The following is a 17,466-nucleotide window of genomic DNA, read 5'->3' on the forward strand; positions in this document are numbered from 1 at the left end:
TTTTTTGGCCAAACAAATTTATACGAGTGCAATACTTGATTATCTTTGATTCCCAAAAGGATTCGATATTTTTTGACTTTATTTGAAATTACTACATTTTTTAGAGTATATAGGGTGCGCCTGCACCCGAGAGCCAAAAGTCCGGGTCACCATTCACAGAGACAATTCAAGCATACAATGCAAAATCACTATCCAACAAATTACTTCAAGCGAAGGTTTCCAAATAATATTCCTGCAATTCTAGTCGCGACTGTTTACTAGTTGGAGATCACACGAACGACGGCACTTAGTGAGGCTACCAAAGAAGAAGGATAGAGCATGCTGCCATGCCGATCATTTGGCATGTACCAAAGTTACTCTTCACTTTCATGAGGTTTACCCGGTGGAGCACCACTTGCAGTCTATATTTACTGCTTTGATTTGCAGGTTTCTGCTGTCGCCTATTTGTACAACAGTAGAACCTGAGCCTGCATGGTGTCAACATCTGATCAATTAGCTAGTGTATCTTCTTTTTGGCTGTCACCAGTCACTGAAACTAATTCAGCGATCTATGAGATATCCAGGCAAGATGTTTTGATCCATCCAGAAGTAATACCATGCTTGGACCTTGCATAGATCCCGAAGCTGCGGAATTAAAACAAAACATCTTAGAAGTCGTTTGGAAGCCAGGCTTTCATTTCGTTTGTAGCATTTTGAAATGAATACACATTTACATTGTAATTCCAGAAATGCACACTCGTTTGGTTGCCACAGGAATTGCAAATGACAGCAGAATTCAATATTGAATTTGTAAATGGCTTCCATAGAGAAACACAAGACAGGTCTCAGCTTGGAACTGTGTTTACCCATGGCATCATTTTGCTGGATTTCCTAAATGAAATTACGGCCCAATTCTGTGGCAACCAAACAGCCCACCTGTGGAATTCATTTCCAAAATGAATTCCAGAATTCCAGGCCCAAATGATGGATACCAAACGACTTCTTAGTTTAAGTCTTTACAGGCCTTTGATCTCACAAAAAATGCCTCGCAACCTGTATTACTTTGGAACCATGCACAGAAAATTTTGTAGCGTTGTTGTTGTGTGGTAAAACAAAATATTTTGCAGAGTTCCTTGATCTAACGATCTTGTGCAAAGTCAAAATACCATAGAGTAACAATCAGAGGGAAATCAACCCGCCATCATATTTTAATTTTCCAATGGCTCTCAGCGTTTCACCATTAAACACTACTCGCTAATTCTCTATGCATTATAAACTACCACAATGAGATTAAAAAAAGAATTTTCATTTCGTTCATGTCATGTTCTAGTGGTCGTTATGAACTACTCAAAGGGTCACAGAAAGAACCTGTGGTTACCCTTCTCAACATAAATATCTCCATCATGCTTGAATGGAGCCACCACTATTGATTATCTTTTCAGAAAGTCACACACATATCGTTAGGCAAAAAAGGTTTGCGGCTTCATGTACAACACCTGGCACATGCACGGAGACTGTAAGGATACAGAGGGGTAGCTGTCCAACACCACAACACAGAAACATCAACTATTGAGTGTTCATTCTAACACTCTGTTCCTTCTTCAACACAGACTATGGAAGAAACTTAAAATTTCGGGATTTAGGCTTGGTGAAAATAGCACGAAGCCAATAAATTATGTTTAGTAAAGGCTACTACATTTGATGGCATCTAAAGTTTGGCACTTGATTGCTAGGGCATGTCCTGTGTAAATGCAATAAAAGCTACAGTTTCCATCAATATTAGGTGTGCAAGTTTAAAAATGTCAGATAATTAATGGATAGGTAAGGGCATGCTCCCTATCCAAGCAAAATTAAAGGATCAAATTCAGTCACACTTGTGAGATATATCTCAATCCCTAACTGCATTCGGAGCTACATTAGTACAGTAGTGCAGATAAGAATTCCCATTTATTTAAGGGTTCTGGCAGTCAGTATGAACAACTGGAAAAGCTAGGAAATTTGATGGCATATCTGATTTGTTAACACTTTATTACAGTCTTACGGAGAAGATCTCACCGAGCAATATGCTAAAATCCAACTGCAACCCTAGACAGTAAAGACATGATAATCACCTAGCAGAAATTAAGGTGCAGATCTTTCCCCAATCCAGAAATTTGGTTTCTACTTTTCATGTATCAACATGGACAAGAGATGGAGCATTTGGTGAACTGAAAATTGCAATATCCTGGACACCAGAGAACTTTGCTCTCTAGTTAAATTGGGCAATCCATGGAAATCCCAGACGAAAATCAAGCATTCATCAAAAAAGGTCAACAGCACGAGCAATGAGCTTTCACTGGGATAATTTTAGTCTGACAATGTAATCACTGTATCCATATGAACTTTTTGTATCATTGGTTGACATGAATTGTAGTAACTCAACTGGCTTACCTTGCCCTGAAAGCTCCCAGTGGATAGGCAGAAGAACCATTGTTATAACCCAGAGGGATTTACTTGGGCTGCACTAAATACGATGCCCACACCTCATCAGCTGGAGTGGGTGGTTGAATCCAGTGGCCAGGTATGCGGCTGCATGGAAATGAATACAACAAATACATTTAGAAAAAAATTGGATATAGCACATGTTTAACATGGTACAGCAGAGGTTTTACTGTCCAGTGCAGCAATACATTACTATGGTTGCGATGGAGGCTAAAATAGTATGTTAAATCCCATTCTTTCATAACTCATAAACTGTTATCTAGTTCGACGACACAGCAAGATATTACTACCATACAATTAATAGACTGAAAAATGCACAAGCCCTGGAAAATCTTAATGCATTAAGACCTGATTCTACACTTAATCAACTATAGGGTGCGGCGCGAAGCTCTTTTTCTGTGTTGACATCAAGTGACTATGGATCCATGATGAAAGTCGGAAGAAGAGAATTTCATGAAGGCCGGAGGGGAGGACTAGCTAAGGGAGGTTCAAGTCTCCGCGCTGTTGAGGGGCTTGCTTGGTGTTCCGGGCTTCACAGCAGCGGTATGAAAGTGGGGGCGACAACACAGGTGAAGTGCAGAGTCCTACCTTTCAGGGTGAAAACCCAAGGTCTGGCCTTAACTGGTTGTGCCTGGCAATGACCTTGGTGGAGGCATTGTTTTGAGAGCGGGGACTATCTTCAGAGTGAAAACCCAAGATCTTTGATCGGGCGACGACGATGTTTGAGCACTGTTCCCTTCTTGGAGGCGTCGTTTTTTGAAGAGTCTGTAATTCACGTGTTGTCATGGCGGTGGATGTATTGCTGTTGTTAGGCCCGAGATACTGTAGCGGGACTTTTGTTTCTTAGTTTTCTTTTTTCCTTTTTTTGGCTGTGTGCATCCGTAGTGCCATTAGGGTGGTGCGTTGTTGCAGAGGCTGGGTGTAATTGGTATCCCTTGATATTAATATATTCCCTTTATCGAAAAAAAACACTTAATCAACTATAACTTTGTCGCTCATCAAAGATACTAGTTTATCATACTGGACCCAAGTCAAAGGATTTAAAAACACCATTACATGACGGATTTCTTATGAGTTTCTTTTCCAGCTTATAAAGAAAAATGTTAAGAAAATACGGAAAAAAAAACAGATTTATAGAGTGACTTTGCATTGGATGAGAAAGATTCTTTTCAAATATATAATATGGTGTGTTTTAGCTGTTGTGTTCATGAGAATACACAAAGCGGCCTCATTAAAAGTAAAAGCCTCACCTTCCTCCAGGTCTGATAAAAGAATCCCACATTCGGCGTACCTATAACCAGAGGTGAACACAGATAAGATGAATAACATTAAGTAACTTGAACTAATATGAAATTTGTTTGAAGTTCAGCCAAATCTCCTACTTGGAAGAAATTCATAAAGCTAAATAGAACTTCAATAAAATTATCCTACTCCCTTCGGTTCATATTACTCGTCGCTAATATGGATGTATCTAGAACTAAAATGTGTCTAGATACATCCATATTAGAGAGAAGTAATATGAATCGGAGGGAGTACTTCACTTTCACGTAATTCTCACGAAAGCCTGAAGCAATGGTTAGCTGGTAGCACCATAAAATTGCAATGCTGACAACATGCTTCATCCTTGTGCAAGTGTATCTTTGACTCTATGCTTATTGAAATAGACTTTAAACAACATGATTGTGTGTGAGCTTATCTTTCTGTTTACATTGAAAATCAACAGGTCATGTCTAAGTCTCTAAGATTGGCCAGCCTAATCAGATATGTGTCTCGCACTGCCTTACAAACCCATGACACTTGCATGAAGTTCAGAAGTTGGAATAGATTACCTCAATGAGTGTCCCCATGTCATAGCTACTCCCATGATAATAGTGGTAGAACTCAAAAGGCAGATTCGTAACAGAATCAGACTGGCCAGGCCCTTTTATCTCAACCTTTTGACCTACATGTTCTGTTTTTTTATTTACATGATCACTTTTCTCATTTATGCTTGCATCTCCTTGGTTCTGCTCTGGTACTGAGCCACTTTCAGGTTGTTCAGGACCATCTTCTTGAGCAGATGTATGATGTGTATTCTTTCTTGATTCCTCAGCAGTGAGAATAGCATTCTTAGCAGCATCTGTTCGAGCAGCAGTTACAGCTTGGCGCTCCTCTTCCTCAACTGCAGCCTTGACACGCTCAAGATATTTATCATCCTCTTCTGGCAGAAAATGGCCTGAAATATAAAAATGTCTCCAATGTTAGTTATCGGGCATGGATGACATGCAACAGCGAGAACAAAACAGATTAACCATATCATCACAGCTGGACCCAAACTTTGGATACATATGTAAAAGCATTGCCTTGAACTGAGTACATAATTCAAACCTTATGGCTGAGATCTTAATAGTTAATTCATCAGAAAACAATGTGACAGTATACTTCCTCTGTTTTAATACAAGTCCATTTTTCTGGGATACTGTCATTTTACACTGAAATTCCATTGAGAAATCAACATTGTGGTTACATCAATCTTTCAAACCCCTGTCCCTGCATTTAGCGCTACGACTACGAGAGAGATTGGGCGATTAAAGTACTTGATGTACTAAGGAAAATGTCCAGTCTAATAACTGTTTCAAAGATGTTGTGCCCCTATGCCCTTTGAGCATATGGTCCATATACTCATATAGCTGAAAGAGGAGGGGAGCACTAAATGGGGGATATCTTACCTTGTTTCTTCAGTTTTTGAACCCTTATAGAGCGAAGCTCCTGGAGTTTCTCCACCATTAGTGCGAGCTCAAGCTGGAAATGGCAGATTTGTTTCCACAAATATTAGTTAGTTCGAATAAAGGCACAGATACCTCCACAAAGAAGTATAAGAGCTGAAAATCTTCACAACAAAACTACTGAAGAATACAAAAAATTGCTTGCGCATAAATCTGACATAGCAATTGAGCAAGCAGGTAGATGAAATCAAGCAGAGAAGTTGGGCTTTGCTATGTCAAAGACAACTATTTGGTAAGTTTAACAAATCTTTGAAAAGCATCATGTAGAAATTTGATAAATTTATAAGTAAACAAGAAAAAGGTCAGAAACTAACAGTTGCATAACTTAAGGCTTACACTTAACCTATCTAAGACACAGTAATATTAAAAGTATTATTAGGCTATACATGTGCTTGCAGAGAATTAATAAAACATAGTCCACACAGACACGCACAAAAAAACGAAACAGAACAAAACCAAATAACCAAAGCACATCCCACACAAGGATTCAAAATTTTGTTGCAATATTTACCTCCGATTCTAGACGTTTTCTTTCCTCGTTTGCTTTCTTCTTGGCAATTTGCTTCATGCTTTCCATCTGCATGCAGCAACGAGTTCATTTTTGTGGAACAACAGTGATGTCTTACTACAGAAAGAAGTCCTACTATAAATGAAATAGCAGTTTCGGCAAATGAGACAGGGCACCTTGCGTTTTGCAATGTCATTCGCTATTTGCCTAGCCCTCCATTCATCAGCCTCCTGATCGATTCTCTCAAAATCTGCACTCTCCTACACAACATCAAGAAAAGGAACATCATCAATTTATTGGATTTTGTGGCCACTCTGATGCTAACTGAACTGTTTTCACGAAGATATGAGCATAAAAACATGTGAATGAAGTTCCACCTTCTGGAATAGCTCTGCTACATGCTTCCTCTTCCTCTTCCTCCATCGCTTATTTCTCTTGGATTTCTGCAGCTTCTGAGCTAGCCTAACCATCGCTGATGTTTCCTCCCAAGGACCACCTTGGTTAACAGCAGCAGAGATAGGTGCCAGAAGGTGCTGAAGTTGAGAACAGAGATAATTAGCTGCATCTGTCGCCAGGGATTCGTGAGTGTCTTGGGTGATCTTGAGCTCACTAGCGAGCTCAATAAAATGATAGGGCCTGTCTGCAGAACCACCACCAGACCCTTCAGACACTTGTACTGCGGACGACTCTGGTTCTGGTACATTTGCATCGGCTGAATCCCTAGCCAGTGTGATTTCCTCTAGCTCCTTTATCCTGCAAATCCAAATCCTTTATTCATTCAGAACAAAAGCTGTAGATAATTGGGTAAATGTCATCGCTAACTTTAGGGGTTTCGGGAAGACGGGAACTCACAGAGCTGTTGAAATCGCGACGGTCTCTTGCAGCTTCTTCAGATGCTCTCGTACATTGCCTCTCTGCCAAAAGGAACTGGCCGCCGCTGCCGCAGGTGGGGGAGGAGGAGGAGGCGGCGGCTGGAAAGGTTGCTGCTGCTGCCACTGCCATGGAGGGGGGTGAGGAGGCCGCGGTGCTCCGAAGGCATTTGGTGGTCGGAACATGGTGGGCGGAGAGAGGGTCGGATGCGCCTGCTGCTGCAAAAAAGCCCTGCAGATTGGCAACGTCAGGTCGCCTAGGGCTGCCGCGCCGCCGCCCGGCGAGAACTTGGCCGGAGCCGAAGGAGCTGCAGGGTTTCGACTTGTGTGTGGAGGAACGAATGCGGAGTGCTGGGCCTCCCGTCATGCTGCAGGGTCTGACGGGCCGTATCAAAGTTCATTGTAATTATGAAGCAAAAAAGCCTGATAGGAAGCATCGCTAGTGAACAGTAGTCAGAAAATGGGCTCAGCCCATCGGCGTAGCGTGTGCGCGGGCGCTGCCCATTTTCTTGCTTGAAGCGGGCACCCACCAAACCCTACTTGGACTCTATGGACGTGACACCATCCTCCTCCACTTCCGCAAGAAATTTCCAACAGTCGGAGCAGACGAATCCAGCAGTGCGCGGTGGCCGGAGCAGAGGCTTCTTTAGAAGGTATGGTATCGCATCTCCACCTCCGGCGGTGGAACTTTTGGTTGCTCGGATTGTCCGAGATCTAATTCAAAATCTTTCTTTCTTGGCTGTATATATGGGGATACTTCAACCCACCTAGTTCCTTAGAGCGATCCCGCCACGTACAGTTTCTAGTTTCTTTTTGTTGCAGTTTCTCCCTCCGATCTCTTGTATACAGATAGTCCAATTAATCCCTGCATTGGATTTCTTTTGCAACCATATTGATCCACCAGTGGTGTCTGTTTGTTGAATTTTGTTCATTGCTGTCGAGGCTGTCTTGTAAAGATCGATGATGAAAAACAAGCGCGGGCTGATGACAGGCGATGAAGAGCGACGCCCTCGCAGAAGACCAGTAACTAGTCCAAGTGAGTCCATGCCGCATGTTTCGCTTTCCCCGCAAATGCATATTCGTCCATAGTAGTAATAGAATTGACGGCCGGTCTCTTAACTTTATCACACAATGATTTTACTATCTTATAATCAACTAGGTTTGGATGGCACCTTATTGTTGGGCAGCTCGAGTGAATCTAGAAAAGGCAACTTGAGTGAGCAAGTGCTTTCCAGATTACGTACGAGTGTTGTGGCGCTGGCCTCATTCCATGGTTGGTTGGTACTAATAATTTCTCATGCATGTTACCTTATGTATATATGACTCTCTCGGTCTCTCCTTCTCCAGGTGATACCCTATTACGTGAATGCACAGGCATATGCATCGACACCTCATGTCCCGGAGTTACAAGTTTCCTGACATCGATTGATTTGATTCCACATACTTGGCCTAGAAAGAAGATCTTTCGGAAATTGAGTGCGCCTTTCATCTTTCATGATGATTCAGTTTCCTTGTGCTCGTTTGAGATTAAAGTACGCCTTCCGGATGATAGGATTGTCACCGGGCGGATACAGAATCCTGATATTTATCATGATTTTTTCGTGGTCGACGTCGCAAAACTGTCGGGGTTTGAACCTGTAAGTCTTGATCGGGACATGAAGTTTGAGGCTTACAGGAAGGTTGCGGCGGTATGGCGCCATTTCGATTCAGGATCATTAGAGCACAGAAGCGGAGTAGATCTTTCCTCTCCAATTGCTCCAACCTTTAATCCACTGCTAAGCACGTGCAGGATCCACAAGGTGAGCTAGCTAGCTAGCTGCTTTAATTTGTACTGATATCTGTATGATGGTATGGATGGCAGCCTAATCTAAACACTATCACTTTATAAGCTGATGCATTTCCTTTCAGGCATTGTGAATTGCATGTTTCTTGCGTAACTTCATCCGCGCTTTTGTTCTAGGTCGGGATTGGAGGCCCCCTTGTTGATTTTGATGGCAACTTTGTTGGGATGAACTGCTCTCGTACCGAAGAAAAAAAGACCCCCTACATACAAAGACCTTTCTATCTTCGATTCTTGTGGATTCACGAGATGATAAAGTATGTACACCAATGAACCACACATTCTGTTTGTTTTACCCATGCTTCTCTTTTACGTCATCCTATACTACATCCCCTCCCCGTATTTCTATTTGAGTTTGTGCTAGCTGTATCATTCTAAAAGCCAAACAACAGCTTCCAAGGTTTATGAGTATTTCCTGAAGGTCTTGTTAGCTATTTTCTACTTGTGTGATTTATGGTATCTCCTGTTGCTCTGCATCTGTTACCATCTCTCTTGTACCCCCAACAAGCTGCAGGTGTACTGTACTTGATTAAGGTTGTTATTTTTTGTACTGTACTTGATTAAGGTTGTTATTTCAGTGTTGGTGCTAATACATATTTCTGCCGCACCCTCAACTTACATTAACAAGACATAAGGAGGAAATTTTCAATAAATTTATCTGCTGTGAAATATCTGCAACTATTTTGACTGCCTTCTTGTTCTATATTTCCCTTGTTTAATATCTCAGTTTGTATATGGTCTGTGATATTTTGGTTTTGCGGATTTATCACAGTGTGTTTTCAACGTTGTGCTGCAGGGTTGATGATGCTACAAGAGCAAGAATCGAATATGAGATGGAAGAACCAGGTCTCAACATGATAATGACAGGAGGTGAGCAAAATCATTTCATAGGATACAACTGCAGCCCTGTACCCAAGAGGCATGGCTGACAGCCATCAAACCTCAATGGCAGGGAGGAAGAGGATATGGAAAGTTAGATTCATTTTCTCTTGTTTAGATTGTTGCACATGCACACCTTAAAACTTTATCAAGCACTTCTAACTTGTTTATCATGCCAGGCAAGCGTATCATTAATGGTCTCGAACAGACATTCTGCAAGGATATCTTTAGAAAACCATTAAAAAGTTTTGATTTCGAAATGAATCGATGTGCTGCCTCACTATCTTCAAAATCAAGGAAACATCTTGCTTGGAAAATGAATCATAGTGTTGTCTCACTTGCTTCATTCGACGGTGATGACTCTCTTATATAGTCATTATGTTTCCATGTTTTAATTGATCAATGATTGATAAGTGAAATGATTACCTCTGTAGGATGTGCAAAAAAAATTGCTTGCAGTGGTGTATTTATAGAGTGCAATGCGCGCTCTGCAACAATTCTGACTTCGGCAAGTTTGCTTAGAGTTTCTGGCGAACCACATAGGATTGAAGATAACTTGAGGGTTGTTACTGCTAGTTGCTATTTTTATTTATTTTTTTCCTTTTTTAGTTTGGATACTTGCTAACATAGCCTTATCATTGCAGATCGAAGTTTGCCTTCCAGATGATTTTCGAGTAGTAGGGGTATTGAACCGTTATAATTTACATTACAACATTGCTCTTGTTGAAATCATGGGATACTGGGGTGCTCGCGCGATAAAAATCAGTGGGCATCAACTTACCTCATCTATGAACGTAGTAGCTGTGGGTTCTCTTTTTGTGCGTCACAACCTAATGGCTACAGAGGGGGAAGTGTTGATTGGCAAAAAGAGCAAACTCGATTGCGTGGAACTGTGCGTCTCAACCTGTAAAATCACCAAGGTATTTTTTGTGGATTTCCCCAGTATCTTTAACATATAAGCTACCACTACATCTATCAAACGATGTCTGTGTGTAGCCCTTGCATGATGTTACTTTTGTTTTGCTAGGCTGGGATTGGAGGCCCTCTTATTGACACTGATGGGGAGTTTGTTGGAATGAATTTTTATCATGAGGAAGAAACTCCGTTCCTGCCGAGGGATGTTATTTACCGCCTCTTGTTGAACTTAAATAAAGGACGGTATGTCTTACTTTTTGAAGAAAGGAGTTTCTAGGGAAGTTGGCATGTCAGTTTGGATCTCTGAAGACTCATGTCTAGTTTTCACATCATTCAGCTGTTTTCACTCAAACATCTTTTTTGGTCTACTTGCAGGACTAGTGCAGATGTCGAGGGTGATGAAAACAGGTATCCTTTCTCGCACATGTTAATGCATATACTGTGTAAAATAAATCCATTCAGCAACTCTTATGCTTTTTGAAAATGGCTGATCAACGACAGATGGCTGTTGACTGGCGAGACACACAGAACTAATGCTATTGCAGAGGGTGGTGAAAACAAGTATTCTTTCTTACACTTATATATCTGTACATTGTTTTAAATAAAATCTATTCATTGACTTGTACTAAATTCTCTTGACAGATGGCCGTTGCCTAATAAGCGACCTCGACGACTTCGCCTTTCGGACAGGCTACCCAACGATTCATTGCACTAGTCTTGATGATGTTTTTCTTTGGTTGGTTGGTCTGACATGTATTCTGAACTGCCTATGGCGAGTACTCCCTCCGTCCACAAATAAGTAGACGTGCAGGATTTTCAAGATAAATTAGTAAAAGGAGAGAAAAATGCATTGGGAAGATGCAACCAACATCTCTCTCCTCTTTAATTATTTCACCTCCAATAAGCTAAATGTATGTAGAAAATTAAGATATCATGTGGTGAATATTATTGGGTTTAATTTCCGTGTAATGAGAGAGAAATAACTTTTGCTAATTTAAAATACATTGGGAACATAAAAGTACACTCTTTGGTGGATAAAGTTTGAGGCTAGATGTCGATTTATTTAAGGACGGGTGAAGTACTAGTAGTATTGATAATAGTATGTTTTGTTGGTGGTCGTCTGTCACAGTCCTCCGTTCTGGACTCCTTTGTATTGCTAGAGTTGTGCTACCACAAGTGTGAACAAATTAGCGCTGCTCAAATTTCACTTGTCCATAGATTTTAAAAAACTTGAGATTTAAAGAAGGTTGGAAACTTTAAAAAGTTTTAGTTTTATAAAATGGTCAAACTTAAAAGGAAAAATCAAATATGTAAAAGGTTCAAATTTTAAGAAAAAAAAATCAAATTTGGTATAGATTCTAAAAATGTTGAGAAAACCCCAACCTACTCAAGGAAACCTGGCGGAAAACCCAGAAACCATAAGACAGAAAATAGCAGAAAAGCCGGAAAAACTTGAGCTGGCCCATGTTGATCGCCCGCGTGCACGCATTGGGCCGGTCGATGAATAGGTTTCTCCGGTCTGTATCGCGTGGCTTGGGAGGCCGAGAATTCAGCCCTTCGTCCAATGGCCCGTACCCTACAGACTACAGTTGATGTTTGGGCCGAAAAGGGTGGCGCTATTGGGCTACCGTACGGCACTGGTTTGGTTTCCGCCGCGCGCGTGCGGCGTGCGTGCGGGTGCGGCGCGTCATATCTTCCCTTCTCAGGGGCCTCTCTGCAAAAAGCAGGAAATGATACGCGCGTCTTCATTGGGCAGGAGGTGGGACCCGCTGCACGTGAGATATGTCCATTTGGTGCACCGTGGCACGCTGCATGCGCGGCGCGTAGGCTATTTGGGCAGTGCCGTGCACTCGCGTTTCACCAAAGTCGTTGTCGCACCATCTCAAAAAAATATAGTCTCAGTCCACTGCTAAGTGGAAACAAACAAAAGGTCCACTGCTTTGAGCCAAATAAGCGAGACGTGTCCCACGAGGCCACGAGCAAAGATCCAGATAAGTGGATAAATCTGAGGCTCACGGATCGACGGAATCATCTTCTTATTCAAAACCACCCGAGAGGCACTCTGCTGATTGCTTACTCAATTCGCGAGACCGTACAGAGAAGTGTGAGCTCCTGACCGTGCGATTTTTACCTGAGAGCCCGGCGGCGCAGCTAAGCACAGACCACCGTACGTGCGCGCATCGCCGGCAGCACCCATTGGCCGGCACTGTAGCCTCGCATTCAGCGCCCATTGGAACAGATCCACGGGTGCACAGGATGGGCGTGAGTGACGCCCATGCTCAACGGGCGGCGAGGCTGCGCACCGCTTTGGAAATGACCAATCATTCAAGGTTAATTCTTGCATGAAATGGCAGAGATCGTCTGCACGGAGGTACTATATGGTGATGCATTCAGGTTGATCCCGATGAATCAAGTCAGAAGTCGAGCTCGGCGGGCGGCCGTTCTCGCCCTTCCTCTACTGAAGCCGAGCATTTAGGCATCTCAAACGGGCACGACGCAAACACACGTTGAGCGGTCGTTTGCGTCCGTCGTGACCGAAAATGTGTCTGGATCCTGCTCCAGCGGGACGACGCAAAGTGACCGGGTCGTCCGCGGCGACACAAACCTGACGCATATTTGCGTCAGATTTGCATCGTCGCGGACGCTCCGCGGTCGCGCCGAGTGTCCGCCAAAAATAACGTCAGTGACAGGGAAGCCGATAACACTCCCGCCAGTGGTCATTCCCCGCGCGAAAATCAAAGTAGACCGGCACGAGCAGTCCAGAAGCGATGCACGTCCTCACCGCCGCAGCCACCACCATGGATTTCAAGGTAACCCTCGCACCCGACGCCGCCCCACACTACCCCATAGCCACGACCATAGCCAGAATGGAGGCTGCAGCTCCGGCGGAAGCAAAGCGGGCCACCACCGGTGGCCGCGACGCTAAGCTGAAGGCGGCAAAGAAGGTGTTGTCCAAGGAGGAGAAAGGCGTCGAGGCCGCGAAGCGTCTGATACGTCTCCGACGTATCGATAATTTCTTATGATCCATGCCATATTATTGATGATACCTACATGTTTTATGCACACTTTATGTCATATTCGTGCATTTTCTGGAACTAACCTATTAACAAGATGCCGAAGAGCCGCTTGCTCGTTTTCTCGTTGTTTTTGGTTTCGAAATCCTAGTAACGAAATATTCTCGGAATTGGACGAAATCAAGACCCGGGGTCCTATTTTGCCACGAAGCTTCCGGAAGACCGAAGAGGAGTCGAAGTGGGGCCACGAGGAGCCGCCACCATAGGGCGGCGCGGCCCAGGCCCTGGCCGCGCCGACCTATAGCGTGGGCCCCTCGTGTGGCCCCCTACGTTGCCCTTCCGCCTACTTAAAGCCTCCATCGCGAAACCCCTGATGCGAAGAACGACGATACGGAAAACCTTCTAGAGACGCCGCCATCGCGAAGCCAAGATCTGGGGGACATGAGTCTCTGTTCCGGCACGCCGCCGGGACGGGGAAGTGCCCCCGGAAGGCTTCTCCATCGACACCGCTGCCATCTCCACCGCCATCTTCATCACCGCTGCTGCTCCCATGAGGAGGGAGTAGTTCTCCATCGAGGCTCGGGGCCGTACCGGTAGCTATGTGGTTCATCTCTCTCCTATGTACTTCAATACAATAATCTCATGAGCTGCCTTACATGATTGAGATTCATATGATAATGCTTGTAATCTAGATGTCGTTATGCTAGTCAAGTGAATTTTACTCATGTGATCTCCGGAGACTCCTTGTCCCACGTGTGTAAAGGTGACAAGTGTGTGCACCGTGTGGGTCTCTTAGGCTATATTTCACGAATACTTATTCACTCGTTATGAATGGCATAGTGAAGTGCTTATTTATATCCCTTTATGATTGCAATGTATTTTGTATCACAATTTATCTATGTGCTACTCTAGCAATGTTATTAAAGTAGTTTTATTCCTCCCGCACGGTGTAATGGTGACAGTGTGTGCATCCGTGTTAGTACTTGGTTTATGCTATGATTATGATCTCTTGTAGATTATGAAGTTAACTATTGCTATGATGGTATTGATGTGATCTATTCCTCCTACATAGTGTGAAGGTGACAGTATGCATACTATGTTAGTACTTGGTTTAGTCGAATTGATCTTTCATGCACTCTAAGGTTATTCAAATATGAACATTGAATTGTGGAGCTTGTTAACTCCGGCATTGAGGGTTCGTGTAATCCTACGCAATGTGTTCATCATCCAACAAGAGTGTAGAGTATGCATTTATCTATTCTGTTATGTGATCAATGTTGAGAGTGTCCACTAGCGAAAGTCTAATCCCTAGGCCTTGTTCCTAAATACTGCTATCGCTACTTGTTTTACTGTTTTCTCTGCAAACAATCATCTTCCACACAATACGATTAATCCTTTGTTACAGCAAGCCGGTGAGATTGACAACCTCACTGTTTCGTTGGGGCAAAGTACTTTGGATTGTGTTGTGCAGGTTCCACGTTGGCGCCGGAATCCTGGTGTTGCGCCGCACTACATCCCGCCGCCATCAACCTTCAACGTGCTTCTTGGCTCCTCCCGGTTCGATAAACCTTGGTTTCTTTCCGAGGGAAAACTTGCTCGCTGTGCGCATCATACCTTCCTCTTGGGGTTCCCAACGAACGTGTGAGTTACACGCCATCAAGCTCTTTTTCTGGCGCCGTTGCCGGGGAGATCAAGACACACTGCAAGGGGAGTCTCAACTTCCCAACCTCTTTACTTTGTTTTTGTCTTGCTTTATTTTATTTACTACTTTGTTTGCTGCACTAAATCAAAATACAAAAAAATTAGTTGCTAGTTTTACTTTATTTTCTATCTTGTTTGCTATATCAAAAACACAAAAAAATTAGTTACTTGTTTTACTTTACTTAATATCATGCATGTTTTTATTTCACTAGTTAAGCATAATGGAAAACAACAAAAATATGAGAGATCTTTATGAACTTTATCTTGAATTAGGACATGATGTGTTTGAAGAGAGAATTAAAAAACCCATGGAACTTTATATGCATGCTAATGGGAATGTTATTACTATGGATGCTTTGAAGACCATTGTTGCTAATGCTATGGAAAATTCTAAGCTTGGGGAAGCTGGCTCTGATGAGCATGATCTTTTTAGTCCCCCAAGCATTGAGGAGAAATTTTTCTTTTATGATTACAATATGCCTCCTATATATGATGATAGCCACTTTGTTGAATTTGCTCCCACTACAATTAATAAAATTGATTATGCTTACGTGGAGAGTAATAATTTTATGCATGAGACTCATGATAAGAATGCTTTATGTGATAGTTACATTGTTGAGTTTGCTCATGATGCTACTGAAAATTATTATGAGAGAGGAAAATATGGTTGTAGAAATTTTCATGTTACTAAAACACCTCTCTATGTGCTAAATTTTTTGAAGCTACACTTGTTTTATCTTTCTATGCTTGTTACTTTGCTCTTCATGAACTTGTTTATTTACAAGATTCCTATGCATAGGAAGCATTTTAGACTTAAATGTGTTTTGAATTTTCCTCTTGATGCTCTCTTTTGCTTCAAATACTATTTCTTGCGAGTGCATCATTAAAGCTCGTTGAGCCCATCTTAATGGCTATAAAGAAAGAACTTCTTGGGAGATAACCCATGTGTTATTTTGCTACAGTACTTGGTTTTTATTTTTGTGTCTTGGAAGTTGTTTACTACTGTAGCAACCTCTCCTTATCTTAGTTTTGAGTTTTGTTGTGCCAAGAAAAATCTTTGATAGAAAAGTAAGTACTAGATTTGGATTACTGCGCAGAAACAGATTTCTTTGTCTGTCACGAATCCGGGTCTAATTCTCTGTAGGTAACTCAGAAAATTAAGCCAATTTACGTGGGTGATCCACAGATATGTACGCAACTTTCATTCAATTTGGGAATTTTCATTTGAGCAAGTCTGGTGCCCTAATAAAATCCATCTTTACGGACTGTTCTGTTTTGACAAATTCTGCCTTTTATTTCGCATTGCCTCTTTTGCTATGTTGGATGAATTTCTTTGATCCATTAATGTCCAGTAGCTTTATGCAATGTCCGAAGTGTTAAGAATGATTGTGTCACCTCTGAACATGTGAATTTTTATTGTGCACTAACCCTCTAATGAGTTGTTTCGAGTTTGGTGTGGAGGAAATTTTCAAGGATCAAGAGAGGAGTATGATACAATATAATCAAGGAGAGTGAAAGCTCTAAGCTTGGGGATGCCCCGGTGGTTCACCCCTGCATATTCTAAGAAGACTCAAGCGTCTAAGCTTGGGGATGCCCAAGGCATCCCCTTCTTCATCGACAACATTATCGGGTTCCTCCCCGAAACTATATTTTTATTCCGTCACATCTTATGCACTTTGCTTGGAGCGTCGGTTTGTTTTTGTTTTTGTTTTGTTTGAATAAAATGGATCCTAGCATTCACTTTGTGGGAGAGAGACACGCTCCGCTGTAGCATATGGACAAGTATGTCCTTAGGCTCTACTCATAGTATTCATGGCGAAGTTTCTTCTTCGTTAAATTGTTATATGGTTGGAATTGGAAAATACTACATGTAGTAATTCTAAAATGTCTTGGATAATTTGATACTTGGCAATTGTTGTGCTCATGTTTAAGCTCTTGCATCATATACTTTGCACCCATTAATGAAGAAACACTTAGAGCTTGCTAATTTGGTTTGCATATTTGGTTTCTCTAGAGTCTAGATAATATCTAGTGTTGAGTTTTGAACAACAAGGAAGACGGTGTAGAGTCTTATAATGTTTACAATATGTCTTTTATGTGAGTTTTGCTGTACCGTTCATCCTTGTGTTTGTTTCAAATAACCTTGCTAGCCTAAACCTTGTATCGAGAGGGAATACTTCTCATGCATCCAAAATACTTGAGCCAACCACTATGCCATTTGTGTCCACCATACCTACCTACTACATGGTATTTATCCGCCATTCCAAAGTAAATTGCTTGAGTGTTACCTTTAAAATTCCATCATTCACCTTGACAATATATAGCTCATGGGACAAATAGCTTAAAAACTATTGTGGTATTGAATATGTACTTATGCACTTTATCTCTTATTAAGTTGCTTGCTGTGCGATTGACAAGGTATCAACTTGTCAATGCCTATGGATTGTAGGCTAGGGTTTAGTTGGAAGTAGAGGGCAAGTAGATCTCGAAGGTTTCAGCCGAAAAGTACTCGACG

The 17,466-nt window shown here is 42.2% G+C and overlaps 2 protein-coding genes across 3 annotated transcripts in view; one reads left to right on the forward strand and one right to left on the reverse strand.

The window, feature by feature from the left end:
• Positions 1 to 277: 277 nt before the first annotated feature.
• Positions 278 to 6,798, reverse strand: LOC124667250 (U11/U12 small nuclear ribonucleoprotein 59 kDa protein-like). Of its 2 annotated transcripts, XM_047204554.1 has the most exons (10): positions 6,586 to 6,798; positions 6,111 to 6,486; positions 5,910 to 5,993; positions 5,737 to 5,802; positions 5,169 to 5,241; positions 4,290 to 4,675; positions 3,711 to 3,751; positions 2,410 to 2,547; positions 1,348 to 1,475; positions 278 to 624 (listed from the first exon to the last, which is right to left on the reverse strand). In XM_047204554.1, exons 1-8 carry the CDS (start codon positions 6,786 to 6,788, stop codon positions 2,469 to 2,471), a joined length of 1,308 nt encoding a protein of 435 aa, XP_047060510.1. In that variant the 5' UTR covers positions 6,789 to 6,798; the 3' UTR covers positions 278 to 624; positions 1,348 to 1,475; positions 2,410 to 2,468. The 2 variants fall into 2 exon arrangements, with proteins under 2 accessions (XP_047060510.1, XP_047060509.1); XM_047204553.1 differs by lacking the exon at positions 1,348 to 1,475.
• Positions 6,799 to 7,596: 798 nt separating this feature from the next.
• Positions 7,597 to 17,466, forward strand: part of LOC124665006 — a 14,990-nt gene continuing 5,120 nt past the window's right edge. Inside the window, exons 1-12 of the mRNA XM_047202405.1 lie at positions 7,597 to 7,625; positions 7,790 to 7,875; positions 7,950 to 8,080; positions 8,129 to 8,401; positions 8,563 to 8,699; positions 9,239 to 9,312; positions 9,501 to 9,674; positions 9,756 to 9,883; positions 9,966 to 10,241; positions 10,349 to 10,479; positions 10,612 to 10,644; positions 10,738 to 10,797. Coding sequence (XP_047058361.1) covers positions 7,597 to 7,625; positions 7,790 to 7,875; positions 7,950 to 8,080; positions 8,129 to 8,401; positions 8,563 to 8,699; positions 9,239 to 9,312; positions 9,501 to 9,674; positions 9,756 to 9,883; positions 9,966 to 10,241; positions 10,349 to 10,479; positions 10,612 to 10,644; positions 10,738 to 10,797 — 1,532 coding nt within the window. The remainder of the gene's footprint in view (positions 7,626 to 7,789; positions 7,876 to 7,949; positions 8,081 to 8,128; positions 8,402 to 8,562; positions 8,700 to 9,238; positions 9,313 to 9,500; positions 9,675 to 9,755; positions 9,884 to 9,965; positions 10,242 to 10,348; positions 10,480 to 10,611; positions 10,645 to 10,737; positions 10,798 to 17,466) is intronic.

Source organism: Lolium rigidum, chromosome 6 (genome assembly GCF_022539505.1).
Source record: "Lolium rigidum isolate FL_2022 chromosome 6, APGP_CSIRO_Lrig_0.1, whole genome shotgun sequence".
Classification (NCBI taxonomy): domain Eukaryota; kingdom Viridiplantae; phylum Streptophyta; class Magnoliopsida; order Poales; family Poaceae; genus Lolium; species Lolium rigidum.